General features: G+C 36.9%; 1 protein-coding gene across 3 annotated transcripts in view; it reads left to right on the plus strand.

Annotated features, from left to right (window-relative positions):
- CDKAL1 (CDK5 regulatory subunit associated protein 1 like 1) overlaps positions 1–16452 on the plus strand; it is a 723350-nt gene that overhangs the window by 434817 nt on the left and 272081 nt on the right. For all 3 annotated transcript variants that reach the window (XM_033216358.1, XM_033216361.1, XM_033216360.1), the window contains one exon: positions 2250–2416. In XM_033216358.1, the coding sequence (XP_033072249.1) occupies positions 2250–2416 (167 nt within the window). The remainder of the gene's footprint in view (positions 1–2249; positions 2417–16452) is intronic.

The following is a 16452-nucleotide window of genomic DNA, read 5'->3' on the forward strand; positions in this document are numbered from 1 at the left end:
TTAGTGTTACAGCTGCTTCCTCTTTATGTGATTTAATTTGAAGTTTCAGCCCACCAGGGGGCTATTGGTCCCCACCTATGCAGCTTGAAGAGCTGGCTGCTGTTTCTCCATGGATGTTATTTCCATTCCTATTCATAGCGATTTTTCCCCTTCTATATTCATCTAGCAAAGGCAAGGCACTGTTCCAGGAACCCGCGCTCTCTACATAAGGCATAACATGGAACCATTTGGATGGAAAAATTATAAATTAAAATTATTCTGTTCATTTTAAAATATTCATATTGTGTTGCTCAAATGCCAGTAACTGGAAAATCATGGATAATGTCCTGTTTTTATAACCTCTTTCAGAATGTTTTGAAATCTGTTTATGTTGTTACTTAGCCATCTCTTTTCCTGGAGTGGATTTTCTGATAAGATTTTGTTAAAAAAAAAAAGATTGTATGAGTCCAGTGTCTAATGGCAGATATAATATTAAAGATGATACCACTAATTTCAGTCTACTTTTTAAATAGAAAAAGATTTATTTCATCTACAGAGAATATTTATAAAATTATACGCCTCTAAAAATAGCCTATGGACATGCCAGACTATTTCTTTGGAGGATAAAGCTTTTTATGAAATGATTAAGATTAAGCAAAGGTTTATTATTTCTGGAACTAGGTATTTAATTTAAACTATGAAAACCCATATATCCATAATACTACTAATTTTCAGATGCTAAAAATATCTTCAGCTTTTTAAATGTATTGAGCTTTTTATTTTTTAAAAAGCTTTTTAAGTGATCTTTTTTCTACGTATTCTGTTCTCAATGCTAAGTTATTGATTCTTTAATTTGGGGAAACTAAAATCTTATTTCTATCCTTGTATTTTCCATGTTGTGTGGGTGTGAGTGAGGATGTGTATGTCTCAGAAAGATAGGCAGGAAAAAGTGAAAATGTTTTTATATGGTTTAGTTTTTTGCTAAAGTAATTGTATTTCTTATGCTAAAGAAAATAATAGTGATTGGAAATCTTTATGCTGTGTTTTTTTCTACCTCTTGGAACATATTAAGAGGAGCAAAGATCTTTATTTTATGCTTTTTTATTCTGTAAGTTTTAAGTCCACACTCACATAAAAGCCATGTGTTTTATTTGTTGTCTCTCTTGGCTAGGAATATTTAAATGTATTTTTGAAACTCTTCTGTTCTGTCAACTAAAGATAATTTAAAATTATAATTTGAAGACACTTTCTAGAAACTTATACTTTAGTTCAGGCTAAAGTCTTCAGTTTGTGTGCCTCTGTGTGTGTTGAGCTTCTGCAGAAGCAACAAACCACTTGAGCGTGAACAAATTTCACAGGCTCACTTCATTGTTTGTTTTAGCCTTGTTAATCATTTGGCCTTTTAAAATAGGCTGATCATTTCATTGAATATGTGTTCAGAAAAGTTCTGTGTGCCATGAAAGCCTGAATGGCTCTTGCTAACTCTGTTTTATTCATTTTAAATAACATGAGGGGAATCCCAAAGTATTTCCTCTGGACATTTGAAGCAGCATCATTGCAGGGTATGATATGTGCAGTCAGGATTCTTTATAACATAATAACCACAAAATATATATATACGTTTTCCTAACGTCTGATTTGTGGAAAATAGAAAGCAAGCTGTCAGTAAACAGGTTTTCCAACACAAACACTCAGTTTAGGCAGCAACCAACTTTTTTGAATGCAGCAATAAAATGAATACTATTTTTGAATGAATAATGAAGACAGACTAGAATAGTTGCTACGAGAAAAATGGGTACCTAATAATTAATAATATGTGAGCTAAACCTTAACTACACTTGGCATTTCTCCTTAGGTTGGTGCCATACTGATTAATGAGTTAACTGCTGATAGTACCTGTTCTGTGAAGTGACTTTCAGTTCCAGGACTTAGAGTATTCAATAAACTAGGTATTCTCTGAGGTGGGACTGAGGCTTTAGTCTTGATCAAAGTGCTTTGGGGGAAGCACAGTTGAACTGATTGGCTGTGAATGTTAATCACTTCACAGGACACACTGATAATTTACAGCATTGTTGTAACTCTCTGGTGTTCGTAAAATGAACTTAATAACCCACTGGCACCATGGGATAAGCTGCTTTTTCTCTGCAGTTGAATACCCAGCCTGCCTGAATAATAGTGTTGAGAAATACTGCATTATAAAGAGTGAGCAGCTGTATGATGAAGGAAACAGCTCTGCCACAGATTTGTTAATTATCTCCTTTGATTCACAGAGGGTGTTTGTGAGATATGGTTGACCAGTGAAGACACGGGGGCTTATGGCAGAGATATTGGCACCAATCTCCCCACACTCCTGTGGAAACTGGTTGAAGTGATTCCTGAGGGAGCAATGCTGAGGCTTGGCATGACAAATCCGCCGTATATTTTAGAGCATCTGGAGGTAAGGAAAAGCACCCCATTTGCATGCTGACATAGACACTAACCAATCGAGACAGTGTGGCAGCCTCAGTATCATCGCATCAGCTTCATTTAAAACTCTTTCAAAATTTTATTTATTTATTTATTTTGTAGTCCCGCATTTCCAAGAACGAATCAAGACTTTCAAATCCCTTCTTTGGCAACCAACACTTTTTGCTTCCTCGTCATTAATTAACATTGCCCCAATTTTTCAATACTTGCCACCTTGCCACAGTTCTTTGTTTCTTATTTGTAGTCCTTCTGTCTTCCAGCACATAAATTTGCCTCAGTTCCTCCATTTTGATCCCTTGTCTGATTCAGAACTGCTAATATGTTGCATTAATTTTGCAACCCACAGTCAATATGGTGTTACCCAAACTACTGTTAGCCATATCAGAAAGGGTACTGTACTTGAAGCTTGAGGATGAATTTTCAATTTCCTCCCTTCATCTGGAGATACACAGGGGTGAAGTTGAATCAGAGGGACACAGAACAAGAGACTCTTCCACTTGATTCGCACATGCGTTACCGTGGCATCTGTACTCCCATTGTAATGCCCATCCCTGAATACATGACATTTTCTTTCAGAGAGTTTCCTTCTTTATTTTTCATTTATCGACATGATGGTAATCACTGTGAACAAAGGTGGTTCTGTGATCCCTGACTTTTTTTAATACTTTTCCACAGATTGGGATGCTTACCCTTAAGTAGCTCTGTCAAACTAGGCAAATGGGCATATGTCCAGGTAACTGTGGTACCTGATGACAAATGACACAGTAAATATGAGCAAAGAATATGGACAGGGGATCCAGACTACTATTTGAGAAATAAAATAATTACTTTATACCCATAGTTATGGACATAAAATCTGATTAGTGCTATTGGAAAGTCATGTGTAAAATATGAAAACAAATAACTTTTATTTTTTATCAAGTGTGTTCTTTGCAGTATGTTTATGCAGAAAAATAACATCCCAAAAAGCTAAAACAACCACTGTTGCTGAAATTTAATGCAAATGCTAATGGATAGCTAGCTAAACATTTAAAAGATTATTTCACTGATTTGATTTTAAGACTATACTTGTTGAGGTTTTTGTTGAACAGCTTCCTTAATATCAACAACCTATTTCAGAAATTCTGAAAACAGAGTTAATAATTTGACTGCTAATTATAAATACATAATGAGGGAGTTTAGCAATTTTAATTTTATTATTTACATTTTTCTAGCTAGCTCTTTCTAGTAAGGGCATATGATTTATATGTTAAGTTTAGTATTTTAGACAGTGTGGGATGATTATGATTTGCTAGTTAAAAATAAGTCGCAGGCATGTCAACTTTTACATAACCCTTTGACTCAAAAAATAAGTCGCAGGCATGTCAACTTTTACATAACCCTTTGACTCAACACTTGATAAAGCAAAGTGATTCTCTGTTAAAAAAAAAAAAAAAAATCAAATATGCTAAAAGCCGTGACAGTCTTGCTGTGTTTGCAGTAAATATGAGAGGCGTACATCATGAAGACCAGGAGATGCACTAGATGTGTAGTGGATAGGAGGGGAAATAGCCTCCATCAATATAAAGTTTATGATAACAGCCACTTTTTTTGGATTGGAAAAGATCTGATCAGGGATCCAGGGACCCACAATAGATAGAGTCAGATAAGTTCAAGTAGGAATAAGCACAAGGAAAAAAAATCCTGTGTTGGCTCCGAGGTAACTAACCAAATACTCCTTGGAATAAATTCAGCATTTTAATTGATTGTAAGATTGCAGCAGCCAATACTGTGTGTGTAGCAAATCCTAGTGCTCAGCACCTGAAGTAGTGCCAGACTTGTTGACCTCTGCATAGATGCTCCAGAAGAGCTTCTAAAAATCAACAAAAGATCTGAAATATAACTTTGTACTTTCCCTGGAAAACACCAGATGTTTAGTTCATAGATTGTAGTTGGAGTGATAACAGGTTCTGATTGTCATGACATTATATTTTTAAAATCCTTTGAACTATGTATCATGTTGGCCTTTCCTCCTACATTGTCATCTTGAGGCAATGCTCTTGTTATATCTGTCTGTGGATCTATCCCACCCAGTAGTGGCTCAATACATGAGTGAATACGAGAATGAATACAGGAAGAGCTGGCCAGGCTCAGTGGGTCACACCTGTAATCCTAGCACTTTGGGAGGCCAAGGCAGGCGGATCACTTGAGGTCAGGAGTTTGAGACCAGCCTAGCCAATATGGTAAAACCCCATCTCTACTAAAAACACAAAAATTAGCCGGCGGGGTGATGGGTACCTGTAATCCTAGCTACTCTGGAGGCTGAGGCAGGAGAATCACTTGAGCCCAGGAGGCAGAGGTTACAGGGAGCCAAGATTGTGCCACTGCACTCTAGCCAGGGTGACAAAGCGAGATTACCTCAAAAAAAAAAAAAAAAAAAAAAAGAGCCTTCTTCATAAAATATAGAGTCCCACACTGTAGTCTTGAACTTTGAAATCCTAACCTCTGGCCAGAAGAGGCAGCAAAAGATGATGAAGTAAATGAGCTTCAAGGGTGAGAATTGTTCCCCATAGAAAGCCACCCACTACTATGCACTTTATGTGCAGGAGGTAATCCAGGCTACGATACCACACCCAGGGAGAAGGCCATCCAAAAGAAATAGAGCAAAAGGAAACAAAGATATACAAGAATCAAAGGTCTACACCATCTCAAAGTAAGAGCTTTTAAACTCTTCCTTTGTTTCCTGGACCAGACCTTCACACCTTGCTGTTTCTTCTCATCCTCTGCATGGCAGAGCCCAGAACACTCAGGATTCCACAAACACATCGTTATATAACAGAAAAGGTGACTGAGCCCCAGCAGGTTTACATGGCTTCCCAGTGTCAAAAAGGGCAATAGGGAAGGGAGCCCAAATCTGGTGTTCCTCAGTCCTGTGTAAAGCAAAACCTTGTAAATTTCCATATTCCTCTCACTAGACTTACATATTCCATATTCCTCTTACTAGACTCTACAGAAATTACATGACTTATCTCAAGGGTGCCGAACCGAGTTCACCAGTAAGAAAAAAAAAAAGATGAAAACAGAAAAAGTAACAGCAAATGAAAGTGGTGATTTTTTAAACTGTAGGAATTGAAGGAATCCACTCTTGAAATAACTACCCTGATGCTTTAATACCTTCAGGGCAAGGATTTCCTGAGAATTTTATATTGGTAAGACTCAGCCTTCTTGTCTTTTTGGAAGATGCTTCACACAACAGACTTTAATTAGAGAGCACTTGGCTGGTCTGTTTTCCCTCCTCTTCATTCTGTTCACTTCCTATTCACCTGACTGTCAGATTTTTTTAAAACCCTTTTTACCAACTTAAAAAAAAAACAACCAACAGTTTAAAGGGAAAGTTATATAAAGGAAAGCATCAAAGTTTTTATCATTATTTAAAAGTATGCTGGGGAAAGATACATCTGTTGAGAACACATTTTATTCAATCTGCATAGGAATAGAGGATGCATATTACACTTAACACAGGATCACTTTGAAGGTTTCTTCAAGAGTCTAGCATTGTGTGTGGCACTTTATATAGTAAATATTGAATGCATGTGGACTGAATAAAAGGAAGGGAAGGAGAACTTTTTATCACTAATAGACAGACAAGTAGTGAAGTATGTGTTTGGGACATCTGCAAACCTTATTTTTAGTATCACTGCCCTTCAAAAACAATATAGGATTCATTTAAATTATGATATAGCTGACAAAAGATATCTCAAACATATATATTGTGACAAAGACACCCTGGAATTGAAGAAATATACCTATGAGCTTATACAATGTGGTAGTAAAGTTGCATATGATAATAGAATCAATAGTTAAAACAATCAACATGCTTTATGTCACCTTAAGGTCCCTATTGCCTAAAGGATAAGAATAAGCCCTTTAGGACATTCAGGGTACTTCTTTTTTTCTATTACATTCTTATTCCTTTATCCCTTGAGGAGTACTCTAATGATACCTCCTATGTATCTTTTTCTTTTTTTACCATTTCATACTCCTGAAATTTTTACATTACCTTTTTCTCATGATATACTTACTGTATGATGACAGTTGGTAGTGATGTGTTCATCAGACATACCAATATTGACTACTACGTGTGTTGGCTAATTTATCGCCCCTGTAGTGGCAAATGAGATATATTTTCCCTGTGTTTACTTTCCTATTGATATTGCTAATGTAATAACCTTCGCATTCCTCTTTAATGAACTCTGACCTTATAGAAAGTGAAGCGGTTTATGAATTTGATTACTCTTAAAACTACATTTCTTAGTTTTTCCTCCTAGTGATAGGTAGCCTCCAGCTAAAGTATTAACTCAGACTAAAAATAAGACATGTGAACCCAACAAGTTGCCAGGAGACCAATAATAGTGGTACAATGACTGCTGCTAATGAGGCACCTGAAATCACTCCTAACTGATAAAATCAGTACAATTTATCAAGTGCTTCTTGTTTGCAGGAAACTGAGTGCTTTACATGTGTGATCTCTTTTTCTTCTTACAACAGGCTAGCTATATAGATATTATTATCCTCAATTTTCTTTTGCCCACTTTTTTGAGATGGAATTTCACTTTCACCCCTGTGTCTGGCTATTATTTTTGTTTCGTTAATTGAGAAGCCATGGGTTAGAAAGGTTAAATAACTGGCTAAATGACATAGCCAGTTAGCCACTGAACTGGTTTCTAATGTATTCTAGTTTGCAAATGCTTTCTACTCTACTGCTTCTTCAAGGAAGCCTTCCCAAACTCTTCCCACATACTTTCTATGCTTCGTAGTACCTCTGTTCAACAAGTCTCTGTCTCTTTGGGCACTCATCATGGTGCATCATGATTACTTATTTATGTACAAATCCAACATGACTCTTATCGTAAGGGAGATGTTGTCTTGTCCATCTTTGTATATCAGTGCCTGTGATAACACACACTTCATACACTTAATAAATGTATATTGAATGATATGATAGCTCAAAGTTTGGCTTATTAACTGTTCCTTGGCTTCATGCCTCATGTATTGAAGTACCGTCATATCTGCTGAATATCCAGTTTCGGAAGAGTTTGGGAATGGTTGTCATATGTATTTCTCATGAGTCACGCGTCTGTGACGATGTACTGGACAGTTAGGGATTCATCTAAGGGATGTGTTGTGTTTTATTTGCCCTGCTAAGATACCATAGTGATAGATAGTATCTTTAGGACTGTCTAGAACAAATGAGCTTATTGTATGATTATCGAACTTGTAGATAATCTAGGCTCTTAACTTCTTTCTTCTCTTCCTGCCTCTTAACTGTTACTGCTTTTTAAAATCTCCACTAGAGAGGAGAAATTAAGATCAGACAGTTTGTCTTGGTTTTAGTTTCATGGATTGGCTGACAGGGAAAAGTTGTTAAAGCTCTTGGGCAGTAAGGAAAATAGGAAGTATCTAGATTTTATGTATTTAAGACATATGCATGTGTATGTTCATTGTAGCACTATGTACCATAGAAAAGACATGGAATCAACTTAAATGCCCATCCACAGTAGACTGGATAAAGAAAGTGTGGCACATATACACCATGGAATACTATGCAGCCATAAAAAAGAACGAGATCATGTCCTTTGCAGGAACGTAGATGGAACTAGAGGCCATTATCCTTAGCAAACTAATGCAGGAACAGAAAACCAGCCACCACATGTTCTCACTTATAAGTGGGAGCTAAACAATGAGAACACATTGACAGATAGAGGGGAACAACAGACACTGGGCCTACTTGACGGATATCGGGGGGAAGTGGCAGAGGTTCAGGAAAAAAAAAAGTCAGGTACTAAGCTTAGTACCTGGACGACTAAATAATCTGTATGCCAAATCCCCAAGTCACAAGTTTACCTATATAACAAACCTGCACATGTACCCCTGCCCCTAAAATAAAAGTTGAAATGTTTATTTTAAAAAGTTATCCTGGTCCTCCCTCTGTCATGAATAGTTTAAAGTAACTTATCTCCCTTTAAGAGACTTGCGTGTCTCAAAATTGTATGAAAATTTTAGTGCATTGCTTACAACCTGCACCAGAGAGGGCAAACTGATTAATCTGCGTTGCAAGTGCTTCTTAATAAGGACTATTTCTATATTCAAATTACAATGAAACAAATTATATATTTTTAAACATATTATTTTGTATATTGCCAAAAAACATTGACACTAACGTTCACGTTGATATTGTGCTACCTTTTATTTAGCTTGAATTAAAATATGTAGTATTGCTCAAGATTTACATTTAGTGTATTTATGGTACATGTCATCATAAGGTTAATTGCAAATAGTGATATTTTAAATATCCCATCTGTTTTTGGTTTAGAAATCTTTTAATCACTGTAACAAATCAGCTTCCTGCTACCCTGGATTTTTGTATGTTTACTTCTACTTCAGTGACCTTGTATTCTAACCTAATTCTATATTTAGTGAAATAAATTCATCTGGTGAAAGACAGTAGATACTTGTCAAGGACTTTTGTTGCATGGTAATTTATGAACATTAATAATATGTTTGCCTTTGCCGAGTTTTAGAAAATACCTCATAGTTTCAAAATAATAGCAAACTCAGTACATGCTGCGCTTATGTTTCATCAAAGCAATACAGATTTTCCAGACTGAATTCAGCACTTCAAGCTGTGTCTTTAAACATTTCTTTTCCTTAGGGTTTATACTTTCTGGAATAATAGAATAATATGTAAATATATTCTCTACTGTTGTATACAAAATATTTTTTCCCTTTTGATGAATAAAAAGACATGCTAGATTACTTGTTTTCAGCAAGGAAATGGAAAGGAAAAGTCTTTTATTTCAACCATCCACCTATAGCTTTTGAGACATGTCAGTATGTGGTTTGATCTAACTGTTGGCAATGGTTGGCACTGTTTTTTGCCATCTATAATCATCAGTGCTCCGTTTGATTCTTATCCTGGTACTTGCGAATAAATTTTAGGAGGTCAGTGGAACACCTAAAACTGGAAACAGAAGTTTGTGTCTTTCTGAATATTAAAGAGAGAAAACTTTTATCAGATATTAAAAGGACTCATACACATTTTTTTTAAGTTTATCAGGCTTCATTGGGAACCTAATTCTGAGAACTGGGAACAGCCTCTCTGAAAGGGAAGAGGTGGATGAAAGGAACGTCCTTTCTTGCCTGCCAAATGATCTAATACTGATAAAAGATGAAATTGAAATGCTACTTCCCATCAGCAAGATTATAGGCTCTACCCAACATTCTAACTCTTCAACTTCTCTGCTCGATCTGGGTTTGAGCATCAGGAAGCTTTAGTCAGGTCTTTCCACTTAAAAAAAAAAAAAACTGGCATCTCTGCCCATACCTGGGTCTCAGCCTCTTTGCTCTGTGATACTACTCACTTGTTCCCTTGTCCAGGCCTCAGCCCCTAATTCTAGCCCTGCTCAAGAGGCCAAAGCTTTTCTTGATCTCAGCTACTCCTCAGAAAAATTTACCAAGCTTGTTGCTTCCTACTACTGAGTCTTTGTTTGTAATGTTAAATCTGGGTGAGTAAGGCTCATGGTTATATATAGACTGAAGGACCCCAAAATAAATGAACTTGTAAATAGACTTTGTTTCAGAACAGATTGGACTTTGTTGCTGCTGAATGTTACTTTATCCTTATTGTGCCAGGTATATTTTCTAGGGAAAATGAGCGATTTTGTGGGTATATGTTTCTTACGTTGAAAATATTGGGTACCTCTGTCTTCCTGAGGAACCCAAGAACATGCCTGGATCATACTTAAAAATTCTGTTTATATGGCCATCAATAATTTATACAGAGATCTATCTTATGTGCTTCTCTGTTATTCTCAGTTCCAGTGTCTATATTATGAGAATGCAGGCATGAGAGAATAAACCTAGTGTGAGAATATAAACAGCCAAATCATTTATGTTTGTCCTGAAATGCTTTAATCCACATTGTGGTATAATCCCCCTTCTGAATTCCCAGACTTAGACAAATTTACAAGAATAAAACAACCCTGTTAAAAACTGGGCAAAAAACATGAACAGAAACTTTCCAAAAGAGGACATACATGTGGCCAACAATCATATAAAAAAAAAAAAACTGGCATCTCTGCCCATACCTGGGTCTCAGCCTCTTTGCTCTGTGATACTACTCACTTGTTCCCTTGTCCAGGCCTCAGCCCCTAATTCTAGCCCTGCTCAAGAGGCCAAAGCTTTTCTTGATCTCAGCTACTCCTCAGAAAAATTTACCAAGCTTGTTGCTTCCTACTACTGAGTCTTTGTTTGTAATGTTAAATCTGGGTGAGTAAGGCTCATGGTTATATATAGACTGAAGGACCCCAAAATAAATGAACTTGTAAATAGACTTTGTTTCAGAACAGATTGGACTTTGTTGCTGCTGAATGTTACTTTATCCTTATTGTGCCAGGTATATTTTCTAGGAAAATGAGCGATTTTGTGGGTATATGTTTCTTACGTTGAAAATATTGGGTACCTCTGTCTTCCTGAGGAACCCAAGAACATGCCTGGATCATACTTAAAAATTCTGTTTATATGGCCATCAATAATTATACAGAGATCTATCTTATGTGCTTCTCTGTTATTCTCAGTTCCAGTGTCTATATTATGAGAATGCAGGCATGAGAGAATAAACCTAGTGTGAGAATATAAACAGCCAAATCATTTATGTTTGTCCTGAAATGCTTTAATCCACATTGTGGTATAATCCCCCTTCTGAATTCCCAGACTTAGACAAATTTACAAGAATAAAACAACCCTGTTAAAAACTGGGCAAAAAACATGAACAGAAACTTTCCAAAAGAGGACATACATGTGGCCAACAATCATATAAAAAAAAAAAAAACTCAACATCACTGATCATTACAGAAATGCAAATCAAAACCACAACGAAATACCATCTCACACCAGTCAGAATGACTGTTATTAAAAAGTCAAAAAATAACAGATGGTGGTGAGGGTATGGAGAAAAAGGAATGCTTATACACTGTGGATAGGAGTGTAAATTATTTCAACCATTGTGGAAGACTTTGTGGAGATTTCTCGAAGATCTAAAGACAGAAATACCATTCGTCCTAGCAATCCCATTACTGGGCACATACCTAAAGGAATAGAAATCATTCTGTTATAAAGTCACATGCATGGGTATGTTCATAGGAGCACTAGTCACAATAGCAGAGATATGGAATCAACCTAAATGCCCATCAGTGATAGACTAGATCACGAAATGTGGTACATAGACTATGCAACCATAAAACAAAAAAAACCAAAGTCATGTCCTTTGCAGGGACATAGATGGAGCTGGAAGCCATTATCCTCAGCCAACTAACACAGGAACAGAAAACCAAATATCACATGTTCTTGCTTATAAGTGGGAGCTGAATGATGAGAACACGTGGACACATGGCGGGAAACAACATACCCTGGGGCCTGTCACTGGGGCCATGGCAGGGTGGGAGGAGGGAGAGCATCAGGAAGAATAGCTAATGCATGCTGGGTCATGAAATAATCTCATGATTATTCATAACAACAAGCCCTCATGATACAAGTTTACCTGTGTCTCAGGGCTACACGTGTACCCCTGAACTTAAACAGAAGTTAAAAACAAAACAAGCAAGCTTCTGAACTTCTCAGCCACTGTCATCATTTTCTTCCCTCTTGCCGTTGATCCAAATTATTGAATATTGTTTATAAAATGCAGTGACGCATAGATATTTGTTCCCGAAAGAGATGATTAATTTTCCTGAGAGGAAAAGAACATAGAGATACAATGGTTGTCAAGATGATGAGTGAAAAGGCCTTAGCAAATCCTTGATAAAGAAACTGATGTCTGGCCAGGTGCAGTGCCTCACACCTATAATCCCAGCTATTTGGGAGGCCAAGACAGGAAGATTGCTTGAGGTCAGGAGTTTGAGAGCAGCCTGTGCAATGCAGTGAGCTCCATCTCTACAAAAAGTGTTTTTAAATTAGCTGGGTATGGTGGCACACGTCTGTAGTCCCAGCTACTCAGGAGGCTGAGGCAGGATCATCACTCGGACCCAGGAGTTCAAGACAGTGGTGAGCTATGATCATATAACTGCACCATGGCCTGAGCATTGAGACCCTGTATCAAGAGAAGAGAAGAGGAGGGGAGGGGAGGAGAGGGGAGCTGTAGTGAGCTATGATCGGAGAGGAGAGGAAAGGAGAAGAGCTGTAGTGAGCTATGATCATATAACTGCACTCTGGTCTGAGCATTGAGACCCTGTATCTAGAGAAGGGAGATGGAGAGGGAGAGAGGGAGGGGGAGGGAGAGGGAGATATTATAATCATGGTTGAATATCTGTCCTGGGTCATGTCTCTGTGTGTATATTTTTTGAGAGAAAAATACTCTTTTGAAATAAATAAAAAGATCTCTCTCACTCTAACATACTTGAAAAACATAAAAATTTACATATTTCAACTATGACACACATCTATTCCTACTTCATCTTTTAGTATTCTAGTGTACACTTCTGTTTATATAGGAGGGCATTAGATACGTATATGGTTTAATTTACATCTTAAAAGGCATTTCACATTGCCAGTCCTCTGAATCCTTAATTTCACCCAGAGTAGCTGAGAAGGCTTTCATGTCACCTGTCAAAATTAGTGTAGTTCAAACTCCATAATACACCAGCTGTGGGCTTTATCTTCCTCATTAATTTAGGAAGTCAGTTATGCTCAAGCATTGAGAAAAGCTGCCTTTGACATTCCTTCACAAGCACAGAGAATGGCTAACACATAAGGCAATCCACATAGTTTCCTTTACACTATTCTATTCTGCACTCCTCTCTGTATTGACTTCTTTGCTCTAATAGCCTGTGAAAGGCTTCCTTAGGCACTTGCTAATTCAGCACTTAGTAAAATGAAATCGTCATATTTTGTATCATGTAGGTAATGGAATTTTCAGGTGATTCATGATCTAGAACAGAAAGGTGCGTAATGAAGTTAATGGTTCATAGAATAGTTGAGGGACATTCTACATATTTGTCAGAAAGCAAAGTCCGTCTCCTTCATCTGCTTCTGTTTATTTCTGAGATACTAAATTGTTGCTTTTAGGTCTGATATATGTATCTATTCTCTACATCTTCCTGACCCTACCACAGAAACGCTCCACTTGAAAATGTTAAGCTTTCAAAATTTAAGTTCAGAAATTCTTTAATCTCATTTAACAGTAAATAATGATTATGTTCTAAGTTGTAAACATAAGGGTTATTATTATTATAGACTGCTGCTCAGAACTCCTTTATTTGCATGTGTTGTATCAGAACTATCGAATATTAAACATGGGCACAATCCATGTTTAATACATCACTTTTAGGATCAGAGGATGCTGCATGTAGGCCAGAGAAAATCAAACTGATTATTTAGCGTAATCCTGAAAGATCCCCAATTGTTCATTAGTTTGAGGGGGGAAAATGGTTTCTTTTTATAGCATGTATTATTGTGTGTTTTTAAAAACTGCTGCAGAAAGTTTACTGTCAATATAACACTGACTAGAGAAAATACTGCCATTAAGTCTGTTTCTAATATATGGTCATAAAGAAGTAGTCTTCATAGTTTAATGTTAAAATATTTTTAAAAGCATACTCTGTATCAGCTTTTATTTTGCAATGTCACACGGAATATCAGCCTACCTTCTGATCAGTTGAAATTTCAGATATTAATCTTTTAGTTAAGTGGCTCCTACATTTTCAGCCTTTATTTTTCCTACCTTAACAGATTCTCGTTATTTTTTGTTGTTGTTTCTGTATTCTTCCATTATTGCCTTTGTATTGGTTTAGCTGTTGTAACAAAGTACCACAAACTGGGTATTTTGGGAACTCTGAGAGAGAATGTGTTCTGTTCTTGTCCCCCAGCTTCTAGTCGTTACTTTCTCTGTCTCTGTTTCCAAATGTCCTTCTCTTATGCACCAGTCACTGAATTAGGGTCCACCTTAATTCATTATGACTTTATTTTAACTTGATTGTATCTATTAAGACCCTATTTCCAAGTAATGTCACATTCACACCTGTGGGGGGTTAGGACTTACATTTACATCTTTTTAGGGGATGCAGTTCAACTCATAACAGCCTCCTTTTGAAGTAAATAGAATTTTTTTTTTTTTGGAGATGGAGTCTTGCTCTGTCCCCCAGATTGGAGTACAGTGGCACGATCTCAGCTTGCTGCAAGCTCTACCTCCCGGGTTCACACCATTCTCCTGCCTCAGCCTCCCAGGTAGCTGGGACTACAGGTGCTCACCACCACTCCCGGCTAATTTTTTTTTTTTTTTTTGTATTTTTAGTAGAGACAGGGTTTCACCTTGTTAGCCAGAATGGTCTCAATCTCCTGACCTCATGATCCACCCGCCTCCCAAAGTGCTGGGATACAGGCATGAGCCACCGCGCCTGGCCAGAAATTTTTTAGTATGACATTTTAATTCCTTTGTTGTTTCTTTTACTGTATATTTTTAAGTCATTTTTATAGTGATTACCATAGGGATTGCAATTAATATTCTAATTTATAACAATCTAATTTAGATCAATATTAATTATAATAACATATGAAAACTTTGCTCCTATGTAGTTCCCTTCCCTCCCCACTTCTTTTTGTTGTTACTGTCATAAACATTACATATTTATACAATGTATGCTCAGTAGCACAGATTTATAATTAGCACTTTGTGCAGCTGTCTTTTAAATCAGATAATATAAAAACAAGAGTTACAAACAAAAACCACAATTATATTGTCTTTTATGTTTACATATGCAGTTACGTTTACTGCTGCTCTTTTATTTCGTCCTGTGGATTGGAGAGTCCTTTCATTTCAGCCTGAAGGGTTCCATTTAGCATTTCTTGAAAGGCAGATTTGCTAACAACTAATTCCTCTTGGTTTTCATTTATCTGGGAATGACTTAATTTCCTCTTCATTTTTGAAGAGCAGCTTCTCTGGATATAGAATTCCTGGTTGGCAGTCTTTTTCTTTCAGCGTTTTATATCATCTCACTTCCCTCTCTTCCATATGGTTTCTTTGGAGAAACCCAACGTTAATCTTATTGAGGATCTGTTATCTATAAGTTGCTGATCTCTTGCTGCTGTCAGGATTCTCTTTTTCTCTTTGACTTTCAACAGTTTGATTATGATGTGTCTAAGTGTAGATCTCTTTGAGTCTATCCTGATTGAAGTTTGTAGAGCTTTTAGGATGTGTTGATTAATGTTCTTTTTTGTTCTGGTGTTTTTTGTTTTTTTTTTTTTGACAGGGTCTCACTCTGTCACTCAGGCTAGAGTGCAGTGGGCAGTCACGGCTCACTGCAGCCTTGACTTCCTGGGCTCAAGCACTTCTCTCATGTCAGCATCCCAAGCAGCTGGGGCTACAGGCCTGTGCCACAATACCCAGCTAGTTTTTGTATTTTTTATAGAGACAAAGTCTCACTATGTTTTCCAGGTTGGTCTTGAACACCTGGGCTCAAGTGATCCTCCCGCCTTGGCCTCCCAAAGTGCTGGGGTTACAGGTGTGAGCCACTCCACCCAGCCAATTAGTGCTATTTTTCAAATTAGAGAGGTTTTGGCCACTATTTGTTCAAATATTCTTTCTACTCCTATCTTTCCTCTCCTAGAACTCCCATTATGTGTTTGTTGGTGTGCTTGATGGTATCTAAGATTCTGTTAATTTTTCTTTCTGTTCCCCAGATCAAGTCATCTAAATTGACCTATCTTCAAGTTTGCTGATTGTTTCTTCTGCTTGTTCAGATCTCTTGCAGAGCCCTTCTAGTAATTTTTAAATTTTAGTTTTTATACATTCTATATCAGAATTTCTATATGGTTTTTTTTTATTATTTCTGTCTCATTATTGGTACTCAATTTGGTGAGACATCATTCTCTTGATTTTCCTTAATTCTTGAGACATGGTTTTCTTTAGTTTTTTTGATCATATTTAAAATGCTGATTTAAAGTCTTTGTCCAGTAAAGTCTAATATCTGGCATTTC

This window comes from Trachypithecus francoisi, unplaced genomic scaffold (genome assembly GCF_009764315.1).
Source record: "Trachypithecus francoisi isolate TF-2019V2 unplaced genomic scaffold, Tfra_2.0 Lachesis_group10, whole genome shotgun sequence".
Classification (NCBI taxonomy): domain Eukaryota; kingdom Metazoa; phylum Chordata; class Mammalia; order Primates; family Cercopithecidae; genus Trachypithecus; species Trachypithecus francoisi.